The sequence below is a fragment of the Dryobates pubescens genome, chromosome 19, assembly GCF_014839835.1.
Source record: "Dryobates pubescens isolate bDryPub1 chromosome 19, bDryPub1.pri, whole genome shotgun sequence".
NCBI lineage: Eukaryota > Metazoa > Chordata > Aves > Piciformes > Picidae > Dryobates > Dryobates pubescens.
Genome location: NC_071630.1, coordinates 8614188 through 8636016, shown reverse-complemented (window position 1 = coordinate 8636016; position 21829 = coordinate 8614188). Strand labels below are relative to the sequence as shown.

At 43.0% G+C, this 21829-nt stretch overlaps 1 protein-coding gene across 2 annotated transcripts in view; it reads left to right on the top strand.

Annotated features, from left to right (window-relative positions):
• Positions 1-21829, top strand: part of CDH11 (cadherin 11) — an 89764-nt gene that overhangs the window by 46174 nt on the left and 21761 nt on the right. For both annotated transcript variants that reach the window (XM_054169992.1, XM_054169991.1), the window contains 3 exons: positions 19108-19506; positions 20454-20748; positions 21513-21632. In XM_054169992.1, the coding sequence (XP_054025967.1) occupies positions 19279-19506; positions 20454-20748; positions 21513-21632 (643 nt within the window). In that variant the 5' untranslated portion in view covers positions 19108-19278. The remainder of the gene's footprint in view (positions 1-19107; positions 19507-20453; positions 20749-21512; positions 21633-21829) is intronic.

Sequence of the window (21829 nt, the reverse complement as noted above, 5' to 3'; positions counted from 1 at the left end):
CAGGACACCACCAAATGTAAGAAATTTTCTAATATTTAGATTTCCAACTTGACTTTATCAGTCAGAAAGATTTATGCTTTTCTTACTCAAGGCCTGCATGAGTAAGTGGTTAAATTAATATTTGCTTTATTTGTCCACTGTTTTGTGCAATGCCACTGAGCTTAACATGACCTGGGTTAGAAAAAGAATTTAGTGATGACCCTGAGGCTTCAGAGGAGGTGGCTGTGGAAACTGTGGATGTAGAGCAGCATGAGAAAACCTAGGCCTAAAAATAGTTGCATTTGCTGCTCTGATGTGTTGAATTTTTCATATGCTCTTTGTCTTTAAGTTGTGCAGCTGCTGCAACCTGTGATCCCACAAAGATGAGAACTGTCCACATAAAGGAGTATCCACACTTTAAAAAAACCAAACTTAGAAACAGATTAAATGTAATAGATAATAAACACATAAGTACTCTTCTTTTTGCAGAATCAAAGGCATGATCCCATCTGAATTGTCTAGACTAAGGAGTGCAAAGCTAGGATATTAAAGCTCTTTGTCTAGCTGACTCATTCACAGGTTTTACATTCAGTGCACTCAAGTCCTGCTTGACAGATGCCTCATGTCTGTGGCAATGTCCTTGAATGATGATAATCTTATTTCTGGCAGCCAAATGGGCCATACACTTCCACATCCTTGAGAGAAGCTGTGCAGGATTAGAATAGAATAGAATAGACCTTTGATATCATCGTGTCCAACCCGTTATCCAACACCATCTAATCAATTAAAACCATGGCACCAAGCACCCCATCCAGACTCTTCCTAGACACCTCCAGTGATGGTGACTCCACCACCTCCCTGGGCAGCCCATTCCAGTGGCCAATCACTCCCTCTATGAAGAATTTCTTCCTAACATCCAGCCTAAGCCTCCCCTGGCACAGCTTGAGACTGTGTCCTCTTGTTCTGGTGCTGGTTGCTTGGGAGAAGAGACCAACCCCCCACCTGGCTACAACCTCCCTTCAGGTAGTTGTAGACAGCAAGGAGTTCTCCCCTGAGCCTCCTCTTCTCCAGGCTAAGCAACCCCAGCTCCCTCAGCCTCTCCTCACAGGGCTTGTGCTCCAAACCCCTCCCCAGCTTTGTTGCCCTCCTCTGGACACGTTCCAGCAATTCAACATCTTTCCTAAACTGAGGGGCCCAGAACTGGACACAGGACTCAAGGTGTGGCCTGCCCAGTGCTGAAGTATGCACAGCCATGCTAATGTAGACTGCAGCAATTAGTATTAGGCTGAATCAGCTTGCATTTGACAGTGATACCAACAGCATCCAATTTAATTTTGGTGGGAAACATGTAAGCTCCTTTTCTGCTTAGGAAGAGTTGTAGCTGAGGATATGAGATTCTTACCCTGTCATTCACTGAGCACAAAGGCCAGATTCTGCAAACTGTGCTCAGTTCTTGTCCAGATTCAGCTTTGCAATAGCAGATTTCTTTAGGTTCTTCTTAAACTAAGGCCTGAGAGTGAAATGTTAAGGAGAGTAATCTGCTTGTGTCAGCCTCATTTCATATGAGCTGTGTAATGAGATGGAGCCTGAATTTGTTACTTCTGCTTTGTTGATGCTCTTCAAGACTTGCTTGAGCTGAAATACCTTTGGAAATATTGTTGGAATATTTATAACGCATAGATCCTGGTCAAACAGATACCAGAGAAGAATGACTGTATGAATAGAAATTACAAAGGCTTCCAAAAGATATCAAGTGCCCAATCTGTTATAAACTCAATACCTCATAATGTGGCCATTTGAGATTTTTCTCTCTGCATTTTAATAGAAAATTATTTCCATGAAGTGTGATTGCCTTGAGAGAATCTTGATTTTGTTCAAATGTGTAGTCTGCTGTTCAAAAAACCTGACTTGTACTGAAATTCAGCTGTCAGTGACAGAAAGGGTGGTTTGGGTTTTTTTTCAGTGCAAATGCTGAAACAACTGAGTTATCTAACACTCATCTCTGCATTTTCTCAGCCTTCTGGACAAGCCCTGTTTGGGCTACAGTGTGCTCTAAAGCAGCTTGGCTGGACTAAGTCACAGGAAACTCTTGAGGGATTCCCCCCAAGGCATGAGGTTTGCTTAAGCAAAGGAGAGAATGGAATGGAATGGAATAGGAATGGAATGGATTAGGAATGGAATGGAATGGAATGGACTAGCTTGGAAAAGACCTTCAAGATCATCAAGTCCAACCTATCACCCAACACCATCTTATCAGCTAAACCATGGCACCAAGTGCCTCATCCAGTCTCCTCTTAATCATCTCCAGTGACGGTGATTCCACTGCACAGACTGCAGATATTGGTCATAAGTGTATTCTGCCATTCAAAGTTTCCTATGCAGCAAAAATATTATATACACTATACTGTAAAAACAACCCCAGACTTAGTGTATTTAATTAATTTGAGGTGTTTAACCTCATTTAACTGCCTTGTTAGTCACAGGTGAAGAAAAGCTTCTTAGAAATGGCTTGGATATCTTTCAGGGGTACCTGCTGGTGTCATCATGCAAACATGCAATTTGTCTGGCTCTGCTAATCTGTATAAACACTAATAAAGTCACACAAGTTGTGACTGGTAAAATCTAATGGAATGCAAAGGCTTTTCCCATTTTATTCCTGACAAACTGCATTTGCAAGCATTCAGTTACTTTATTTTAAAATGGCTTTTCGATTACATTCTAGCGCTGTAGGGGAAAGCCTTTTGACAAAGGCATGACATAAACCATTTATATTGCAGCTCCATCATAGTTCCCATAGCTAAACTAGACTGGACAGTTCATTAAAAAGAAAAATTAATAGTACAAGGTTGCAGGGAAACAATAACAGATTATGACTGGCCTGTGGCAGCCCACTGAATTCATGTAGTGGAATAAAAATGATTCCCTTGTCTCGTAAATGAAGGTTTGTTCCAAGGTTTTAGACAAAGTCTAAAACAGGAAAAAGCAATGCAGTTTCTTAACTCTAAAAGCAATGCTTGGCAATTCCTGAAGATGATTAATGTATGCTTTTGGGGGGGTGGGGATAGAGAGCACATATTTAATAATATTTGAATGCATAACAAACATAACATGAAAGAGAATATATTAGAACACAGTAAACAGCAAAAGGTGTCATTTTCTCAGGGCTGTACAGAGGCATGGATAGGCAAATGTGAAGGTAGAGTCAGGACTCAATCCCATCTTTGCTTGTCTGAGGTAGCTACTGCTCTAGACCAGTCTAGGACAGGTTGGACTTGATGATCTTTGAGGTCTTTTCCAACCGTATTGATTCTCTGATTCTGAAGTTGCTGGTTTTAGGGTGTGTTGCTATTCTGCAGTGTGCCAAAAACAGTGAAACATTTGTGATTTAATGACATTTCTGTTAGGTCCATTGCTGCTACCTGTGTAACATCAGATGTGATTTATCTCTTGCTTAAGGTTATTCTTAAAGGTGTAACCAAGTCCTAATGGCCTCCTTCTCCATGTTACTGTGTAGTTTCTTACTTCCCTCAGGGTTTCATGGTTCACATTTTCTGTATTAATTCTGGTATGTGTGGCAAGCACACAGACTTATACTTTCATGTTGAAATCTGAGTTTTATTATAGCAATGCTATAAATTCCTGTCTCAGAAGTTATTTCAAAGAATATAGGCTCTGGGATGCATTAACCATTTGTTTTGGCCGGTGGCCACAACCTTGTAATGAATTCAATGGGCTAACAGGAGAGGCCAGAAAAGGGGAAGTCTGAGCCAGTGTAGTGTTTGGAATCAAATATAAGACTGACTCTGCAGGGTGTTCTCTGGTCCTGTGTTTATTCATGGTCTTCTTGTAGAAACAACAGCCTAAACCACTGAAAAGTCATGGTTCTGGGATCTAATCCCCTTTTACAGGTTCATACCTACTTTTAGAAGACAGCTTGGGTACATGGCCTCCCATTCTCCCTTCTCTGCCCCCAGAACAGAAAAACAGATTATGTAACCTCAAAATCTGGTCACTCAGAGAGGCCTCCTGGCATTCTTGGCTAAGTTTCATGCTATAAGCTCTATTCTGTGAACCGAGGCTGCGCTGAAGCAAAAATAACCATCCAACCAAAAGAGTCTCCCTTGACCTCCTGAGCTGTTTTCATACTTTCACTGCAGGCAACATGTATGAGTTGCAGCATGCTGGAGAGAGGAATATTGCTCTTCATTTTTCAAGGGAATGAGTTTTGCACATTTAGCACTCACTAATGAGCTGCTCGTTTCAGGACTGGCTACTAACTGCAGGCTTCATCACTATGTCCTTCTGTGTGCATGCCCAAAGATAGCATTTGTTTTCCCTCCCTCTCTGCCCTGTAAAAGACACAGGAGAGAGCAGCCCCATCACAGGGAAGGGTCTTTCAGTGAATCACAATGACTCAGTCCAAGGAGAGCTCAACAAAGACTGTGTTGTGCTGTTTCACAGTACAGCTAGTGACCCAGTGGTTACTGCTGCTTTGCTGCTCCCAGGATAAACAGAATAACACAATAGTTCTGTATTCAAGAAACCTCACATCAGATGGAATTAACTTTTCTTTCTTTCTTTCTCTTTTTAGATCTGTAGTGATTATTTTTTTTGCTTAAGAAACTACTTTGATTTAACAAAAATAAAGATCAATTAAAAGTTAAAGTGGGAAAACTTCCCAGTAAAGAAAAGAATGGCAATGGCTTTTTTAATAGCTCTCAGAACCAACTTGTAAGCAGAGGCTGGTGCTCTTGTTGGCCCAGTTATTGTCCAGGTTACTACTTCTCCCCACATGCTGTTGCCTCCTTTCTGCACAGGCTGCATTGCTGTTAACATGAGCTCACACATGGTTGGCAATGTTGCCTTTTATTTCACTGAATCATTTTTCCTGTGAGCTGTTACCAGTGTGTTGCATCCAGGTTGCTAGAAGTCTCCATCAGTTTATTATGCTACAGCTCGTGGAGCTCATTTAGGCCAAGGGAACAACAGGCTAAGAGTGTACCGTTATGTCCACTTAAAAGTAATGCACACAAGCTTTCTTATATCTGCCCTTTCCCTGGTGCCACATTCCTCAGCAGCTGCCTGTCAGGCAGATGTCTTCAGGCAGAGATGGAGATGCAGAGTTTTACATTTCAGAGCACTACAAAGATGATTCCCTCCTCCTTATTCCAGAACCCATCTGGAGTCTTTTCTCTGTTTGCAAACATGCTCCACATCTCCATGCCTTACACTTTCTTCACTGGCCTGTAGTTCCATGTGACATCCAGAATGCCATGATTTATGCCTATAAAATATTGCCCTTTGTTCTCTGTTTTCTCTAAAACTGGTTTTGTGCAGCTTCCAAGGCTGTGTTTGTTCACTGGCCAGTAGCTGACCCCTTGAGAACAGTTTACAGCCCTGAGGCCTCCACTTACTGTCTTCATAGAATCATAGACTGGTTTGGGTAGGAAAGGACCTTAAAGATCATCTAGTTCCAAACCCTTCTGCCATGGGCAGGGACACCTCCCACCAGCCCAGGTTGATCAAGGCTCATCCAGCCTGGCCTTGAACACCTCCAGGGAGGGGACATGCACAGCTTCCCTGGGCAACCTGTTCCAGTGTCTCCCCACCCTCACTGTCAAGAATTTCTTCCTAATCACCTGTCTAAATCTCTCCTCTTCCATCTTAAAGCTATTCCCCCTTATCCTATCACCACAAGCTCTTGTAAGAAGTCCCTTCCCAGAGTTCTTGTAGGCTCCATTCGGGTACTGGAAGGCCACTGGAAGGTTTCCCTGGAGCCTTCTCCTCTCCAGGCTAAACAGCCCCAGCTCTGAACCATGTTACAACACAGTCATCCAAAACTAAGCAAAAAGCCAAAACAAATGACCTGGTACTCAGATAACTTGCTATAGCCAAGTGAATTAGCCAAAGCCCTGAGATGTGATTGAAGCCCCATCCCTGGAGACATCCAAGGTCAGGCTTGGTGGGAGCCTGCGTAGCCTGATCTATTTGGAGGTGTCCCTGCAGACTGCAGGGGGGCTGGACAAGATGACTTTTCAGGGTCCCTTCAAACAATGCCTACTGTGATTCCGTGAGGCCCACATATGCCCCTTGAGACCTAACAAGTTGTGATGGGTCCTGAGGACTGTGCTGGTAGCCTCACACACAGCCTTTGGCGTGCTGCAAGCAGTGATAACACAGTTTTACTGGCTTAGAGAGCTCTGGGTTTGTGACAAGTTGAACTTGCACGTGGAAATATTTATTGTTTTTTTAATGTTAATTACACCCTATTATTAAATAGGCATTTAGTAAACATTCATCTTAGCAATCTTATTCTTGCACAGTCATGTCATGTATTACAGATGGGTTTAGTTATAGCTGTTTACAAATATTCTATCACAAGTACCCTCCTGTGACCTTCTTAATGAGTTCTTCCTGCTTGTAAGATATATTTATCACTCTTCAGGGCTGATTCTAAGCCCTTTTGCTGAACCATAGGATCAATAAGGTTGGAAAAGACCTCAGAGATCATCAAGTCCAGCCTGTCACCCAACACCTCATGACTAACTAAACCATGGCTTCAAGCGCCATGTCCAGTCCTCTCTTGAACACCTCCAGGGACAGTGACTCCACCACCTCCCTGGGCAGCAACAACACTCTCTGTGAAGAACTTTCTCCTCACCTCAAGCCTAAACCTGGTGCAGCTTGAGACTGTGTCCTCTTGTTCTGGTGCTGGTTGCCTGGGAGAAAAGACCAACCCCCACCTGGCTACAACCTCCCTTCAGGTAGTTGTAGACAGCAATAAGGTCTCCCCTGAGCCTCCTCTTCTCCAGGCTAAACAACCCCAGCTCCCTCAGCCTCTCCTCACAGGGCTGTGCTCGAGGCCTCTCCCCAGCCTCGTTGCCCTTCTCTGGACACATTCAAGTGTCTCGATGTCCTTCCTAAACTGAGGGGCCCAGAAGTGGACACAAGACTCAAGGTGTGGCCTAACCATTGCTGAGTTCTGGGGCAGAATGACCTCCCTGCTCCTGCTGACCATACTATTCCTGATACAGACCAGGATGCCATTGGCCTTCTTGGCCACCTGGGCACACTGCTGGCTCCTGTTCAGCTGGCTGTCAACTACCCCTCGGTCCCTTTCTGCCTGGCTGCTCTCCAGCCACTCTGACCCCAGCCTAAAGCTTAAGCCAAAAAGGGTTCACAAAATTTGTAGAAAATAAGTTTTTTTTAAAAGCCACAATCTTTCTTTCTTTTTTCTCTTTCCTTTATTCTTTTTTCTTTTTCTTTTTTTCTTTTTCTTTTTTTTTTTTTTTTTTTTTGAAGGCAGTGTTTAACCTGCCAGCCATTGCATTTGAACAAGAAATATGTCTGTCTGCTCAGAAAGATGTTCCCTGTTCTTGGATGAATCCCCAGATCCAGTTTCTCCAGCTGGTCCCCGTCTGGTACTTTATTCTCTCTAACTACTGGATTTGCAGGAAGCTATTTTTTATTGTAGGTGACAAACAAATGGTACCAGATCATTCCTTTTCCTTTTGCTCACTCTCCTGAGCTTTTAAGCTCTAAACACTGTCTTTAGGTCTTCAGTGTGGCAGGAAAATACAAGCTTTGCATTGTAGAAGAGCACCATATCACTATCCTTGGATGTGATATTGTAAAAGCACTGTAGGGAAATTCAAGTAACTAATCCATATGGGTAAGTTTTATGCAACCTTCTATTATTTACCAGAGGGAATTAGAGGAAAAAGGCAGATGGAGGTGTTCAGCATTATGCACAAAGGAAAACACTGCCACTGGAATTTTGCATAGGCTTTTAAATGGAGCATTCCAGGTTCCTTCTGACGTGAACAAAACCAGCACGTGCCACTGTAGTGCTTTGTAGAATCACAGAACATACCTGGTTGGAAGAGACCTTCAGGATCTCTTCCTGAACGTCCAACCTTTGACCCAGCACTGAAGGGTCAACACTAAACCATGTCCCTAAACACCAGGTCCACATGCTGCTTAAACACCTCCAGGGATGGTGATTCTACTACTGCCCTGGGCAGACCATTCCAATGTTTAAGAACCTTTTTAGTGAATAAATACTTCCTAGTATCCAGCCTGAACCTCCCCTGGCACAGCTTGTGACTGTTTTCCTCTAATCTTGTTGCTTGTTATCAAGGAAAAGCATCTGGTCCTAGGCCACACCTTGAGTACTGTGTCCAGTTCTCAGCCCCTCAGTTTAAGAAGGATATTGAGACTCTTTAACATGTCCAGAGAAGGGCAATGAGTCTGGGGAGAGATCTCAAGCACAAGCCATGGTTTAGTAGTCATGAGGTGTTAGGTGACAGGTTGGACTTGATGATCTCTGAGTTCTTTTCCAATCTTATTGATTCTGTGATTCTATGGCCCCTCCTTGCTCCAACCTCACTTCACCACTTCTGGTGCAGTCTGATATAGCAGAGAACAAGGCAGAAGGCTATATCAGCCTGTTCTGATGGCAAAATCAGTGGATGCTACAAGTTGCTTAGCCAAGTATATGACAAATTTCAACAAAGAATCTTTATCAAACTTTAAAAAAAGCTTAATCTGAAAAACAAAAACATGAACAAAACTCCAGGAGCACTCAACAGGCTGCAACTCATAATTTTAGCTTGGCTTGTAATCAAGAGGGAAAGTACAGATGAAACATCAAGTTATGCGCTTGACAATTACTTGGACTGCTGAAAGCCTCATTTCTCTCTATCAGAGGTGATAAAATTGACAGAGATGAGAGCTGTTTGATCTGATGAGTTGCCATACACTGGACTTTCTTAACAGAATCATAGTAACCTGGTCTCCAACGCCTCATGCTTTTGCAAACCTGATTTATTTGGGAAATGCTGCTTAATGCAATACCATTGCTTATTACTCTAGGGCTTTCAGTCACTTTCATCTTGCCCACCAGCTACTTGCTTCTAACGTGTTAATTTGGGATTCTAGTTCACAGCAGCTCTCTTGGGCTTAACATGGATGGTCTTTAAAAGCTTTCTATTGACACATCTTCCATTTTCTTTCTCTTTCCACTCCCAGGACTGTCAGCAATCATTTTAGTTTGTTTATTTCCACTCTCAGGTTGACATTTCCTTCACAAAACCTGAAAAGGTTCAAAGTTACTAAGCATTCCATCCTTCTTCCAATAACTATAACAAGTACCAATGTATTTAGAAACATTATGCTTGGTGGCATCCTTCCTCATCTCTCTTTGCTCTAATGGTTTCCCTTTCCACAGGAATCACCATTAGTGCAAGAGGACATTTTGGTTTAATTACCACAGTGGGTGACTTCAAGGGAAATTAGTCGGATTGAAATAGTGATATCACACTGGCAGCTTTTTGAAAATAACATTTTGGTAGAAAATGTGCAGAACACAAAGGTTTGTTTGATGTGAAAAAGTAAAAAGCTTAATCCTATTCTTTGGACACCTTCCGCTAGCCCAGGCTCCTCAAGGCCCTGTCCTGCCTGGCCTTGAACCCCTCCAGGGAGGGGGCATTCACAGCCTTCCTGGGCAACCTGTTCCAGTGTCTCACCACCCTCACTGCTAAGAATGTCTTCCTCATCTCCAGGCTCAATCTCCCCTCTTCCAGCTCAAGGCCATTGCTCCTCATCCTCTCGCTACAAGCAAAAGTTCTTCTCCATCTTTCCCTTTCAGAAGGTTGGGCAGGATGATCTTAGAGGTCTATTCCAACCAGATATATTCTGTAATTTTTGTGTCTTCCTTCAAGTACTGGAAGGCCTCTGGAAGGTTTCCCTGGAGCTGTCTCTTCTTCATGCTGAACAGCCCCAACTCAGCTTGTCCCCACACAGGAGGTTCTCCAGCTCCCTGGTCATTTTGTGGCCCTCCTCTGGCCCCACTTCAGAATCTATCTAACTGTAGGTGATTCATAACTCCAGCTATGAATAACAGACATCTCATCAAACAAATGCTTTTTTTTTTTTGCCAGTTTCCCATGACCAGCTTTCTGTGGAATGTCAGTTTCAGAAACTAGGGATTTTATGCAAGAACAGCTGTAGAGAAGCATAGAATTGTTTGGGTTGGAAAAGACCTCTAAGATCACTGAGTCCAACCATCAACCTAAGACCACCACGGCCATTAATCCATGTCCTGAAGGGCCACATCCACACATTTCTTGAACACCTCCAGGCACAGTGACTCCAGCACCTCCCTGTGCAGCCTGTTCCAATTCCTGGCCACTCTTGCACCAAAGAAAATTTTCCCAGTATCCAACCTAAACCTCCCGTGGCACAACTTCAGGGATTTAAATTTTGCCTCTTCTCCTTGATAACATGGTACCAAAAATTATATAAATCATTCAATTATAGCAAGGCATTGCCTTGAAACTATTGCTATCACTGGTTTCTGTCAGAAGAACAAGAAATTGTTTTGTTGCAATCATCTGTAATTACAGGTCAGAAATAGTGCACATGCATAGTCTCTGGGATCTATTAGTGGTTCATCTAATCAGTTACAAATATGTAATGAACAGATTTAACTCAAAATGAATTATATTTGTGCAAAATATACTGAATCATTTGGCAAATCATTTGCTTGAAAAACAAATTGCAAGTGCAAGCTGACAACGTCTGTCTTTGCTGTGCTATTTATATGCTTCGCATCTAACTGCATCACCTGGGCTGCCCAGGGAGGTGGTGGAGTCACCATCACTGGAGGTGTTCAAGAGGAGACTGGATGAGGCCCTTGGTGCCATGGTTTAGTTGATTTGATAGTGTTGGGTGATAGGTTGGACTTGATGATCTCAAAGGTCTTTTGCAACCTGATTAATTCTATTCTGTTCTACCTTAGCGCCTCCGGGGGTTTTGGGGCTTGGACCGCAATATTGAGAATTAATGTCTTAGTCCTTGTAGCTTCAGACTCCTGGAAATTACAGAATCACAGAATGTTAGGGGTTAGAAGGAATCTTGAAAGATCATCCAGTGCAAATCCTCCTGACAGAGCAGGATCACCTAGTAGGATCACACAGGAATGCAACCAGAGAAGGAGAGTTCACATCTTCTCTGGGCAGCTTGTTCCAGGGCTCTGTCACACTCACAGTGAAAAAGCTTCCCTTTCTGTTCCTGTGGCACCTCCTCTGCTCCAGCTTGCACCCACTGTCCCTTGTCCTGTCATTGGATGTCACTGAACGGAGCCTGGTGCCATCCTCCTGACACTGCCCTCCACATCCTTATAAACCTGAATGAGGTCCCCCCTCAGCCTCCTCCAAGCTCAATAGCCCCAACTCCTTCAGCCTGTCCTCACAGTGAGATGTTTCACTACCTTCAGCAGCTTTGTGGCTCTGTGCTGTACTCTTGCAGGCAGTTCCCTGAGGTCCTTCTTGAACTGAGGGGCCCAGAACTGGACACAATATTCCAGATGCAGCCTCACTAGAGCAGAGATAACTACTCTGCTTTGTACTCAGAGCAGGTCAGGCTTCACAGCAAGTCAAAGGGAAAGCTGTAACTAATGAAGGTGGTGTTTGTGATTGGTTGTGTGTTTGGGCTTTAAGTTAAATGGAAATCATAAAATCATTGAATCAATGAGGTTAGAAAAGACTTCAGAGATCATCAAGTCCAACCTATTATCCAACATCTCATGACTAATTAGAAAAAGACATCCACCAGGGGAGGTCTAATTTGGATATTAGGAAAAATTTCTTTCCTACAAGAGTGGTCAGACACTGGAACAGGCTGCCCAGGGAGGTGGTGGAGTCATCATCCCTGGAGGTGTTCAAGGGGCATGTAGACATGGCATGTGGTTTTGGGTTGATGGTTGGACTGAATGATCATAGAGGCCTTTCCCACCAAAAGAATTCTATGGTTTTGTGCTCTCAGAAGATGCAGATGAAAATGTTGCTTGAATTATAATTTTGTGATTATTTTTTTATTGAAATAATGATTTAAATCTGTAGTGTTGCTGTGGCCTCCCATTAGGTACCTGAACAGTGATGGTCTCCTTCATTAGAGCTGTTGAAGCTGTCTGAGGAATGTGTTTGACTCCTTTGACATCTTGTGCTATCGAGCCAAAATAGGTCTGTTCACAGCAAATCTCTGCCTATGAAAAAATTAATTATTGATTCCATTTTTTATTTAAAAAGAATCAAAGTGGCTTTTATGCTCTTTATGGGAGAAATTTGCACTAAACTGGAACAGTTCAGCAAACTATCAGAAAAAAACCCAACCCCTTTTGTGTGTATGACTGGAAGATCTGAACTCTTTCCTCTACAGCTCCAAGAAAGATGAGAAAAGCAGAGGGCTCTTTGATTAGGAATTTAGCTCGCACCTTTCTTGCTCTAGCAAATGTATTTGAGAAAGGGACTTGTAGTAATTCAGTGACTTGTCAAGTTCTATAAAGATAAGTGTTACAGAGAATTTAATTATGGGAGCCTCTCTAAATGAGAACTGCAGTGGTTGCTAGACTTAAAGTGTTGCCAGGGTGCTTTGCATGTGCTTCCAAAGGGGCAAATCTTTTATCATAAGCTTTCCTTCTTGAGGGAGACCCGATTAGGGGACTGGAACATCTCTCTTAGCAGGAAAGACTCAGGGAATTGGGGCTTTCAATCTGGAAAAGAAAAGACTGAGGGCGAGTCTCATTAATGCTGATCAATACTTCAAGGGTGGGCAGCAGAAGGATGAGACCAGTCTGTTTTCACTGGTGCCCAGTGACAGGACAAGGAGTAATGAGTACAAACTTGAATACAAGGAGTTCCATATAAACATGAGGAGGAACTTCTTTAATTTAAGCATGCTGGAGCACTGGAGCAGGCTGCCCAGAGAGGCATCTCTGGAGACATTCAAAACCTGCCTGGATGTGCTGTGTGTTCCTGTGTGACCTTTAAGTGATCCTGGTTTGGCAGGAGATTTGGACTCGATCTCCAGAGGTCCCTTCCAAACCCAACCATTCTGTGCATCTGTGAAAGGGACCAGGGGATCAAATAGTCTAATAGAATTACATTCAAAGTGGAAAAACCCCTTTTGTAGAGGGGCACATTCATCATGTAAAGACCGCACAGATGCAGTAATACTTTCAGCATTTTGGCAGCGCTGCTGAAGCTCCTTTAGAAATGAAGCTATGAGTGCAACACCACAGACTGAGTTTAGATTTCTGATTGCATGGAGGCTTCCAGCCCTTCAGTGAAAGATTCCAAATCAGGTCTGAAATGGATTACTTGTTGGAATTCTTTCTGGTTGGGTTTGGTAGCTGCATAGGCACATCTGTAGTCATTAGGTTTTGATAGGTTTTCAGTCTTTAGTGCTGATTTTCTGACTCATTTTTAGGGTGAACCCAAATAACTGTCAGTCAGAGCATGAGTGTTATTGAGCTATTCATAAGTATAAATTCTTAGAGGGGAAAATAAAAATCAGAGTTGCTTTAGCATGTAAGTATAGCATTAGTAGCTGGAATTAAGTTGACTTTAGCTGTCATTTCTTTCCTCTGCAGGGTGTCACTTATAGCCACTTACAGAAGAGCAAACTACATTGAAACTAGCATGGGCACAGGCTGCAGATGTATTGGCCTTTAAGTACACATGAAATTATGAGAATTCCAGTTGGAGATGCACAGGAACACAATTACTATTTAAAATAAACTCCACCAAGAGCTTAGTCATTACTTCAAATGACTCTATCAATCACCATGTTCTTTAATAAGACTACCTTTCTTCTTCCTTATTGTTTTCCTCCAGAGTTTATGCTCCAAAACAGACAGCTTCTCTCACATTTATCTTAAGTGGATCTCCCCAGGGCAGCAAGTAAATGTAAAACTCTGTTTACAGCCATTTTTCATTTCCCAAGCCTTTTAATATCATCCTCTCAGGCTTATTTCTGTGCCATTCACTTCATAATGTACTAAGTTGTCTTCTTACTTTCTGCTGCTTTGTATAAGGTACACTAAATGGCAATTTCACTCTTCTTGAATGAGTACAAATTAAATCAAAGCCTGGTGAAAGTACTTTCCTTCCATGATAATTTCAGAGGTAGATACTGAAGGATATATCACATTATATTAGTCAGGAGGTCATTTTTTTCCTACTTCTTTCCTACAAAATGACTTCTAGTTTCAAAGAGGCATCATTTGATGATTTCATCAGTGGTTTCCCTAATACTGAGTCTCCAAGCTGCTCCAGGAAAATGTGGCCACATTTCAAAAACTATTCTTTGGAGCAGCTGGGGATTATTGGCTTTAAACATCTCAGTAATCCAATATAGTGCTAAAGACCACAATTTAAAACTGCAAGGGATTAAGATTTCCTTTCACAGGATTTGAGAGAACTCAGAATAGGAATTTACAAAACTTAGCATTTTTAAGGTGACTTCTGTCGCTGGAGATGAAAATCACCAGTTCTGTAAAGATTTTATTTATGTATTTAGTGCATACAGACTTTGCTTTGGCCTAGAATCCCTCTGCAGTAGGATACTCCTAGAATCTTGGCTGTTTCTGCACCAGTCAAGTCAAGAGAAAAAAGTTTTGTTAAACGGGAAAAATGAAATTAGAACAAAATGTTAGGTTATCAAAATATGTGAACCTGGGGCTGTTCAGTCTGGTGAAGAGAAGGCTCCGAGGTGACCTAATTGTGGCCTTCCAGTATCTGAAGGGGGCCTACAAGAAGGCTGGGGAGGGACTTCTCAGGATGTCAGGTAGTGATAGGACTAAGGGGAATGGAATGAAGCTGGAGGTGGGGAGATTCAGGCTGGACGTGAGGAGGAAGTTCTTCACCGTGAGAATGGTGAAGCCCTGGAATGGGTTGTCCAGGGAGGTGGTTGAGGGCCCATCCCTGGAGGTGTTTAAGACCAGGCTGGATGAGGCTCTGGCTAGCCTGATCTAGTGTGGGGTGTCCCTGTCCGTGGCAGCGGGGTTGCAACTGAATGATCCTTGTGGTCCCTTCCAACCCTGACTGATACTATGATACTATGAACTTCACTGGTTAGGGCTGGGTAGCTTTCTGCAACAAGACCTGGTATTCTTCAAAGATATTTTCATAAGCAGGAATTTCTTGACAATTCTTAGGCATCAGGTATTTGAATACAGCAGTCTCCAAGGGGATTAAAAAAATCCATGGCAGCCTGAACTCCTGCCTTCACGCTGCCCTGCATACATTCACCAATGCACACGAGTAATGAAGCAGTTGTGCACAGAACTGTTCTACATCACTCAATTCATGTGTTTTATTAAATGACTCCCAAAGTAGTTAAATTCATGATATGCCCTACAGATAACCACTATGGGACTTGGCTGGTTATTTCACGTAAAAATCTTCTTTTCTGCCTCTTTTTTTTTCCCCCACATGAAATGCTTGTTTTTTATGACCCCAATTACAGTGTTTGAGGAAGAAAGAGAATCTTAGCTAACTACTTGAGTTAAATGTTGGAGTATGGTTTCTGAGGCTGCTCAGAACAGCCCTATCCCAAGATCAGATCATAGAATCAGAGAATTGTTAGGGTTGGAAGGAACCTCAAGGATCGTCAAGTTCCAACCCCCCTGCCATGGGCAGGGACACCTCACACTACATCAGGTTGCTCACAGCCATATCCAGCCTGGCCTTAAAAATCTCCAGAGATGAGGCTTCCACCACCTCCCTGGGCAACCTGTTCCAGTGTCTCACCACCCTCATGGGGAAGAACTGCTTTCTAACATCCAATCTGAATCTACCCATTTCTAGTGTTGTTCCATTCCCCCTAGTCCTATCACTCCCTGACAGCCTAAAAAGTCCCTCCCCAGGTTTCTTGTAGGCCCCCTTAAGATACAGGAGGGCCACAATAAGGTCTCCTCGGAGCCTTCTCTTCTCCAGACTGAATGCCTAGGTTCTTGTTAGCTTTGCTGATGGCATGGAAGAGGCCCATACAAAGCTGTGTGCATTGCCTGGCCACCCCAGGTCCCCCCCTGCCTTCATGGACAGGGTGGGTGCTCAGCCAGCTGTGCCTGCCCCTCCGTCCTCACGCCCAAAACTCAGGCACTTTTAACTCCAGGACTAATATGATCCAATATTTATTCTGTCATTAAAAAGCTATTAATTTCCTTGTCTGGTGATAAAATTATTGTAAAATAAATCATTCATCTTTTCAGCTAATTGTAATTACAGCTGAAATCTCATTTGGACTGGGACTTGCTATATTTACTTGATACTTTTGCAAACCATTTGAGGCCATAATCATCCATTATTATATTGCTACACTGTGCTCTTGACTGTTTTCTGCCAAGTGTATTCCTGAGAACAATTGCTATTTTAATCTGTCATCCAGAAGTCATGGCCCAGACGAATCAGAAAGATTGTTTAGTCTATTCTGATTTGGCACATGGTCTTTTAATGGCTCAGAGGAAGTCAGCAGGAATGTTTGGGATTATTTTTTGCTATAAATATGATGATGGAAGTTTAAAACAGCCCAGACTCCACTTCCGTGACTGCTCTTGTCATTAACATGCAACAAGTGAGAGGACAAGAGGAAATGAACCCAAACGTTTAGTTCCTTATTTAAGGAGCATTTGTAAGCCCTGGTCTGTCAGTGTTGGGGAGAGGGGGGGTGTTTTTATGTAACTGTGCAGAGGGAGGGCACGACCACTAAGGGTCTGAGAAAGTCATCCCAAGAATGGCTCAGGTTGGAAGGGACCTTGGAGATCATCTACTCCAACCTCCCCACCATGGGCAGGGACGCCTCTCAACTAGACTCAGCTGCTCAAGGCCTCATCCAACCTGGAATTCATACTCCCATGCAGGAGACATCCACATCCTCTCTGGGCAACCTATTCCAGAGTCTCACCACCCTTGTACTGAAGAACTTCTTCCTAAGATCCAATCTAAACCTGATCTCTCTCAGCCTCAAACCTTTTCTCCTTGTTCTGTCTCTAGACACTCTCATGAAAAGTTCCTCTGCAGCCTTTCTGTAGGATCCCTTCAGGTATTGGAAGGCAGCTCTAAGGTCCTCCTGGGAGTTTTCTTCAGGCTGAACAACCTCAGCCTATCCTCCTAGCAGAGGTGCTCCAGCCCTTGGGTCATCTTTGTGGCCCTCCTCTAGCCTCACTCCAACAGCTCTGTGTCCTCAGTACTAGTGAGCTATTTCCCTGTTGCTGGAGTTACAGGATGTGGTGCAGGTTCAAGCTTTTGCCTATATTCACATTTTCTCTGCTACAAATAACAGTGCTTAAGATCTCCTTATTTATCATAAAAGCTCATTCTGTTTTAAAGGTGGTAACATGTATTTATAGCTGTGCCTGTATGAATATCACATTTATTTGTATCTTTTAGGAGAGTAAAGTGAATTACACTGAAAGCTGAAACAAACAGTGTAGGAACCTTGTGAATATTGGCTGTTCTGTAAAGATTGAAGGCGAATATATTGGAACCCCCAGGGACAAGTCAAAGTGGCTTTTATGATGGATTGCTTGCTGCTGCAGCTGTAGACCTTAGTTCAGGTTTCACTCCATGATGCAATTTCTGCTTCAACTATTACTTCTGACCTAGTGTTTTAAGAATTATTAGAATGTAAGAAATCAATGTAATTCAGGGAATTTAAATCAAAGGGAAAGCAGGAACAAATAATCAATCATTATTTTATATCAAAAGTATCTGAATGTGTTTTTATTGGGTTTTGGCATTTATCATCACCAGCACAAAGACAGCAGAACTGGCAATCAGTGTTGCTTCTCTGCTTTGATAACTCAGAGGTAGAAGAGCTACTTCAAAGGCCTAAACCCTACATCATAGACTCATGTTTTGGTTGGAAAAGACATCTAAGATCAATCATGGAGTCCAACCATCAACCTATCACCACCACGGCCATTAAACTATGTCTCCAAGTGCCATGGTCACACTTTTCTTGAACACTTCATGGAACTTCTGATGGGATTTCTGTCAGCCACTGCTCCTAGAAAAATAAAGACAGGTGTTTTCAGGATGTGAGGCTGTTGATCATAGAAAGGCCTTTTTCCAGGCATGTGTAGAAAGAGTATATTCTTGACACGCAACTGTCTTGGTATCTATTTTATATCTAAACATGTGGCTTAACAACTTATAGCTAAGGCTTATACATAAGCTCCAAGGAGGGCTTAGACATAAATGATGTGTTTTGACAGTTACCTTGCATCTTGGGCTAAATCCATTTGGAGGGATCATGAGAGAATATGATTCTCTGTCTTTCAACTTCCCTAACCAGCAAGTCAGGAGATTTCACAAGGTGGCAGGTGTAGCCAAACGTACTCATTAGTCAGCATTTCAGATGTATTCATATATCTTAAACTAATCCTTTTCTTGAAACTTCCCCAAGATATTTCTAAGTTTTATTTTGCTCAGTAAAATAAAAATTTCTGTTGCACCTCAGAAATATGAAAGAAGTGACAGTCTTCTCCTTGTCACAGAAACACAGAATCAGAGAATCAATAAGGTTGGAAAAGACTTCAGAGATCAGCAAGCCCAACCTATCATCCACCACCTCATGACTAACTAAACCATGGCTTCAAGTGCCACATCCAATCCCTTTGGTGACTCCACCACCTCCCTGGGCAGCACATTCCAATGGCCAATTACTCTTTCCGTAAAGATCTTTCTCCTCACCTCAAGCCTAAACTTTCCCTGGTGCAGCTTGAGACTGTGTCCTCTTGTTCTGGTGCTGGTTGCCTGGGAGAAAAGACCAACCCCCACCTGGCTACAACCTCCCTTCAGGTAGTTGTAGACAGCAATAAGGTCTCCCCTGAGCCTCTTCTTCTCCAGGCTAAACAACCCCAGCTCCCTCAACCTCTCCTCACAGGGCTGTGCTCGAGGCCTCTCCCGAACCTTGTTGCCCTTCTCTGGACACGTTCAAGAGTCTCAATGTCCTTCTTGAATTGAGGGGCCCAGAAGTGGACACAATACTCAAGGTGTGGCCTAACCATTGCTGAGTTCTGGGGCAGAATGACCTCCCTGCTCCTTCTGGCCACACTATTCCTGATACAGACCAGGATGCCATTGGCTTCTTGGCCACCTGGGCACACTGCTGTCTCGTGTTCAGCTGGCTGTCAACCAGTACCCCCAGGTCCCTTTCTGTTTAGCTGCTCTCCAACCACTCTGTCCCTAGCCTGCAGCACTGCATGGAGTTGTTGTGACCAAAGTGCAGCACCCAGTACTTGGACTTGTTAAATGATATCATCCTTTTTTGACTTTCTTTCAGGAATTAAGCTGGGAAGCCGTGGAGCATTAAAGTGATGTGTTCAATGTGTGGTGAAGGCATCTTATGTGCAGAACGTTTGATCTGAAACTTTTCACTAGCCCCAAGCCTTTTGACTTCCAAGGTGGAAGGGGTAGATTCTCGGATACTCCTGTGCCTACACACTAACCAAAAATGAAGGAGGACAGCTGTTTACACGCCGCTCTCATCTGCCTGGGCATGTTGTGCTACAGCCACGCTGCGGCTACAGAAAGACTGAACCACACGAGGCCATCGCTTCATGGGCACCATGAGAAAGGGAAGGAAGGACAAGTGCTGCATCGTTCAAAAAGAGGATGGGTGTGGAATCAGTTCTTTGTTATAGAAGAGTACACGGGACCAGATCCTGTACTGGTGGGAAGGGTAAGAAAAGTTTTCTTGTTGCTTCATCAGTTACTATTATTAATTGATATTATTATTATTTAGTAAGTTGCCTTTTATTTTTCTCCTTGCTATTCATTTTCTGTTAGAATAGAATAGAATAGAAATTAACCAGGTTGGAAAAGACCTTCAAGATCATTGAGTCCAACCTATCGTCCAACACCATCTAATCAACTAAACCATGGCACCAAGTCCCTCATCTTCCTAAACACCTCCAGTGATGGTGACTCCACCACCTCCCTGGGCAGCACATTCCAATGGCAAATCTCATTCTCGGTGAAGAACTTGTTCCTAACACGCAGCCTAAACCTCCCCTGGTGCAGCTTGAGATTGTGTCCCCTTGTTCTAGTGCTAGTCATCTGGGAGAAAAGACATTAAAATCTAGTTGGCAATCACTGATTGGCCCATTCACTGCATCTCTAGCAGAATATGATTCCTATGAAGTGTACAAAATCCTTGTAAAAATGGCTCTTCCAGTTTCATTTGAATAAATGAAATTCATCTTCTCATGTATTCTCTTAAATCTCAAAGCTTAGGTCTCAGTGGCACACTACAGAATCACAGAATGTTAGGGGTTGGAAGGGACCTCAAAAGATCATCCAGTCCAACCCCCCCTGCCAAAGCAGGGTCACCTAGAGCAGGTCACACAGGAGCACATGCAGACAGGTTTTGAATATCTCCAGAGAAGGAAACTCCACAACCCTGCTAGGCAGCCCGTGTGGTACCATGGAAGTCTTTGCAGGCAGCTTCTCTGAATGCAGAGCAGATGTGTGCACAGCATGTGTTCCAGCATGGGTTATTGCCTGGTGTAGGACGAGGTTTTGTAAACAACAAAAATGAGAGGGACTTAATGAAAGCTTTTGTGTCATGAAGGCATATAGGAAGCGTATACCATCTTGTTAAGATATGTCTGTCTTGTTGTTTTGTAGCTTCATTCAGATATTGATTCTGGAGATGGAAACATTAAATACATTCTCTCAGGTGAAGGAGCAGGAATCATTTTTGTCATTGATGACAAATCAGGGAACATCCATGCAACAAAGACTCTGGACCGGGAGGAGAGAGCTCAGTACACTCTGACGGCACAAGCTGTAGACAGAAACACTAACAGACCTTTGGAACCACCTTCTGAATTCATTGTGAAAGTTCAAGATATAAATGACAACCCACCTGAGTTTCTTCATGAAAACTACCATGCCAATGTGCCAGAGAGATCAAATGTAGGTAAGTACTCATAAATGTTCAGTTCCTGGGCCCATGAAGATGTTGTCAGTATGTCTTAGGTTTACTTAATTCTTATCTAGACATATGGAAAGTAAAATTTACTTCATGCTCAGCCAGTGACTTTGTCTAAATCTGCTGACCAGATCTAGCCCCTCACAGTTACTGACTGTCATGCTTGAAGTAGCTCTCAATGCTTCTTAGAACAGGACCATTTCCTCCTGGGATGCAATGTGAATGTCCTCTGGAATTTAGAGAGTGCAAATTCCTCTAGGGTAAACATCAAGATCATTCCTTCAGCAGAGCTGCGAAATAAAGCTAAAGAGTTACTGCCACACTATCTATTCCATTTTCATCTTCTGTTTGAGCTTGTGTCTGTCTCAGACACTTCCACAGGAATTATTTCTCTGAGACTTACTGAGGAAAATGTAAAAAGAAAACTGTTGTTTGGCTGTCTAATGACAGAAGCAATATAACGCTTTAACTGCTGAGGGAAAAAACCCGTAATGGTGCAGCATGACTGCTGACATTTATATCTTCACTGCTTAGAACATTAATCCACATCCCAGCTGGTGGCAAACCTTTTTGTATGACTCTGTTTTGTTGGATACAAATTGCCAAGTAATTTTTCTTTCCCTTTACCAAACCTGGAAATAAAAAAGTTAAGAAGTAGTTCTGCTGTGTGGCTGAAAGCTTCTCTGCATGCTTCTTACAGACATCTTTGACTCTGACTGTATTCCTTCTGGGTTTGCTTTCCATTTTTTTAGGTACATCAGTTATTCAGGTAACAGCTTCAGATGCTGATGATCCTACCTATGGGAACAGTGCCAAATTGGTTTACAGTATTCTTGAAGGTCAGCCGTACTTCTCGGTGGAAGCTCAAACAGGTATTATTGAGCACTTTGTTTGAGTAGGACCTCATAACTGGAATGCATTAAAAGGAAGAACTGACTTTACTGACTGAGGCAGTACAGTTGGGTTTATCTACTGATTTGTTTCAGCAAAGTGTCCTTTGCTCTGTCTTAGAGGCATAGAGTCATAGAATGGTAGAGGTTGGAGGGACCTCTGGAGATCACTGAGTCCA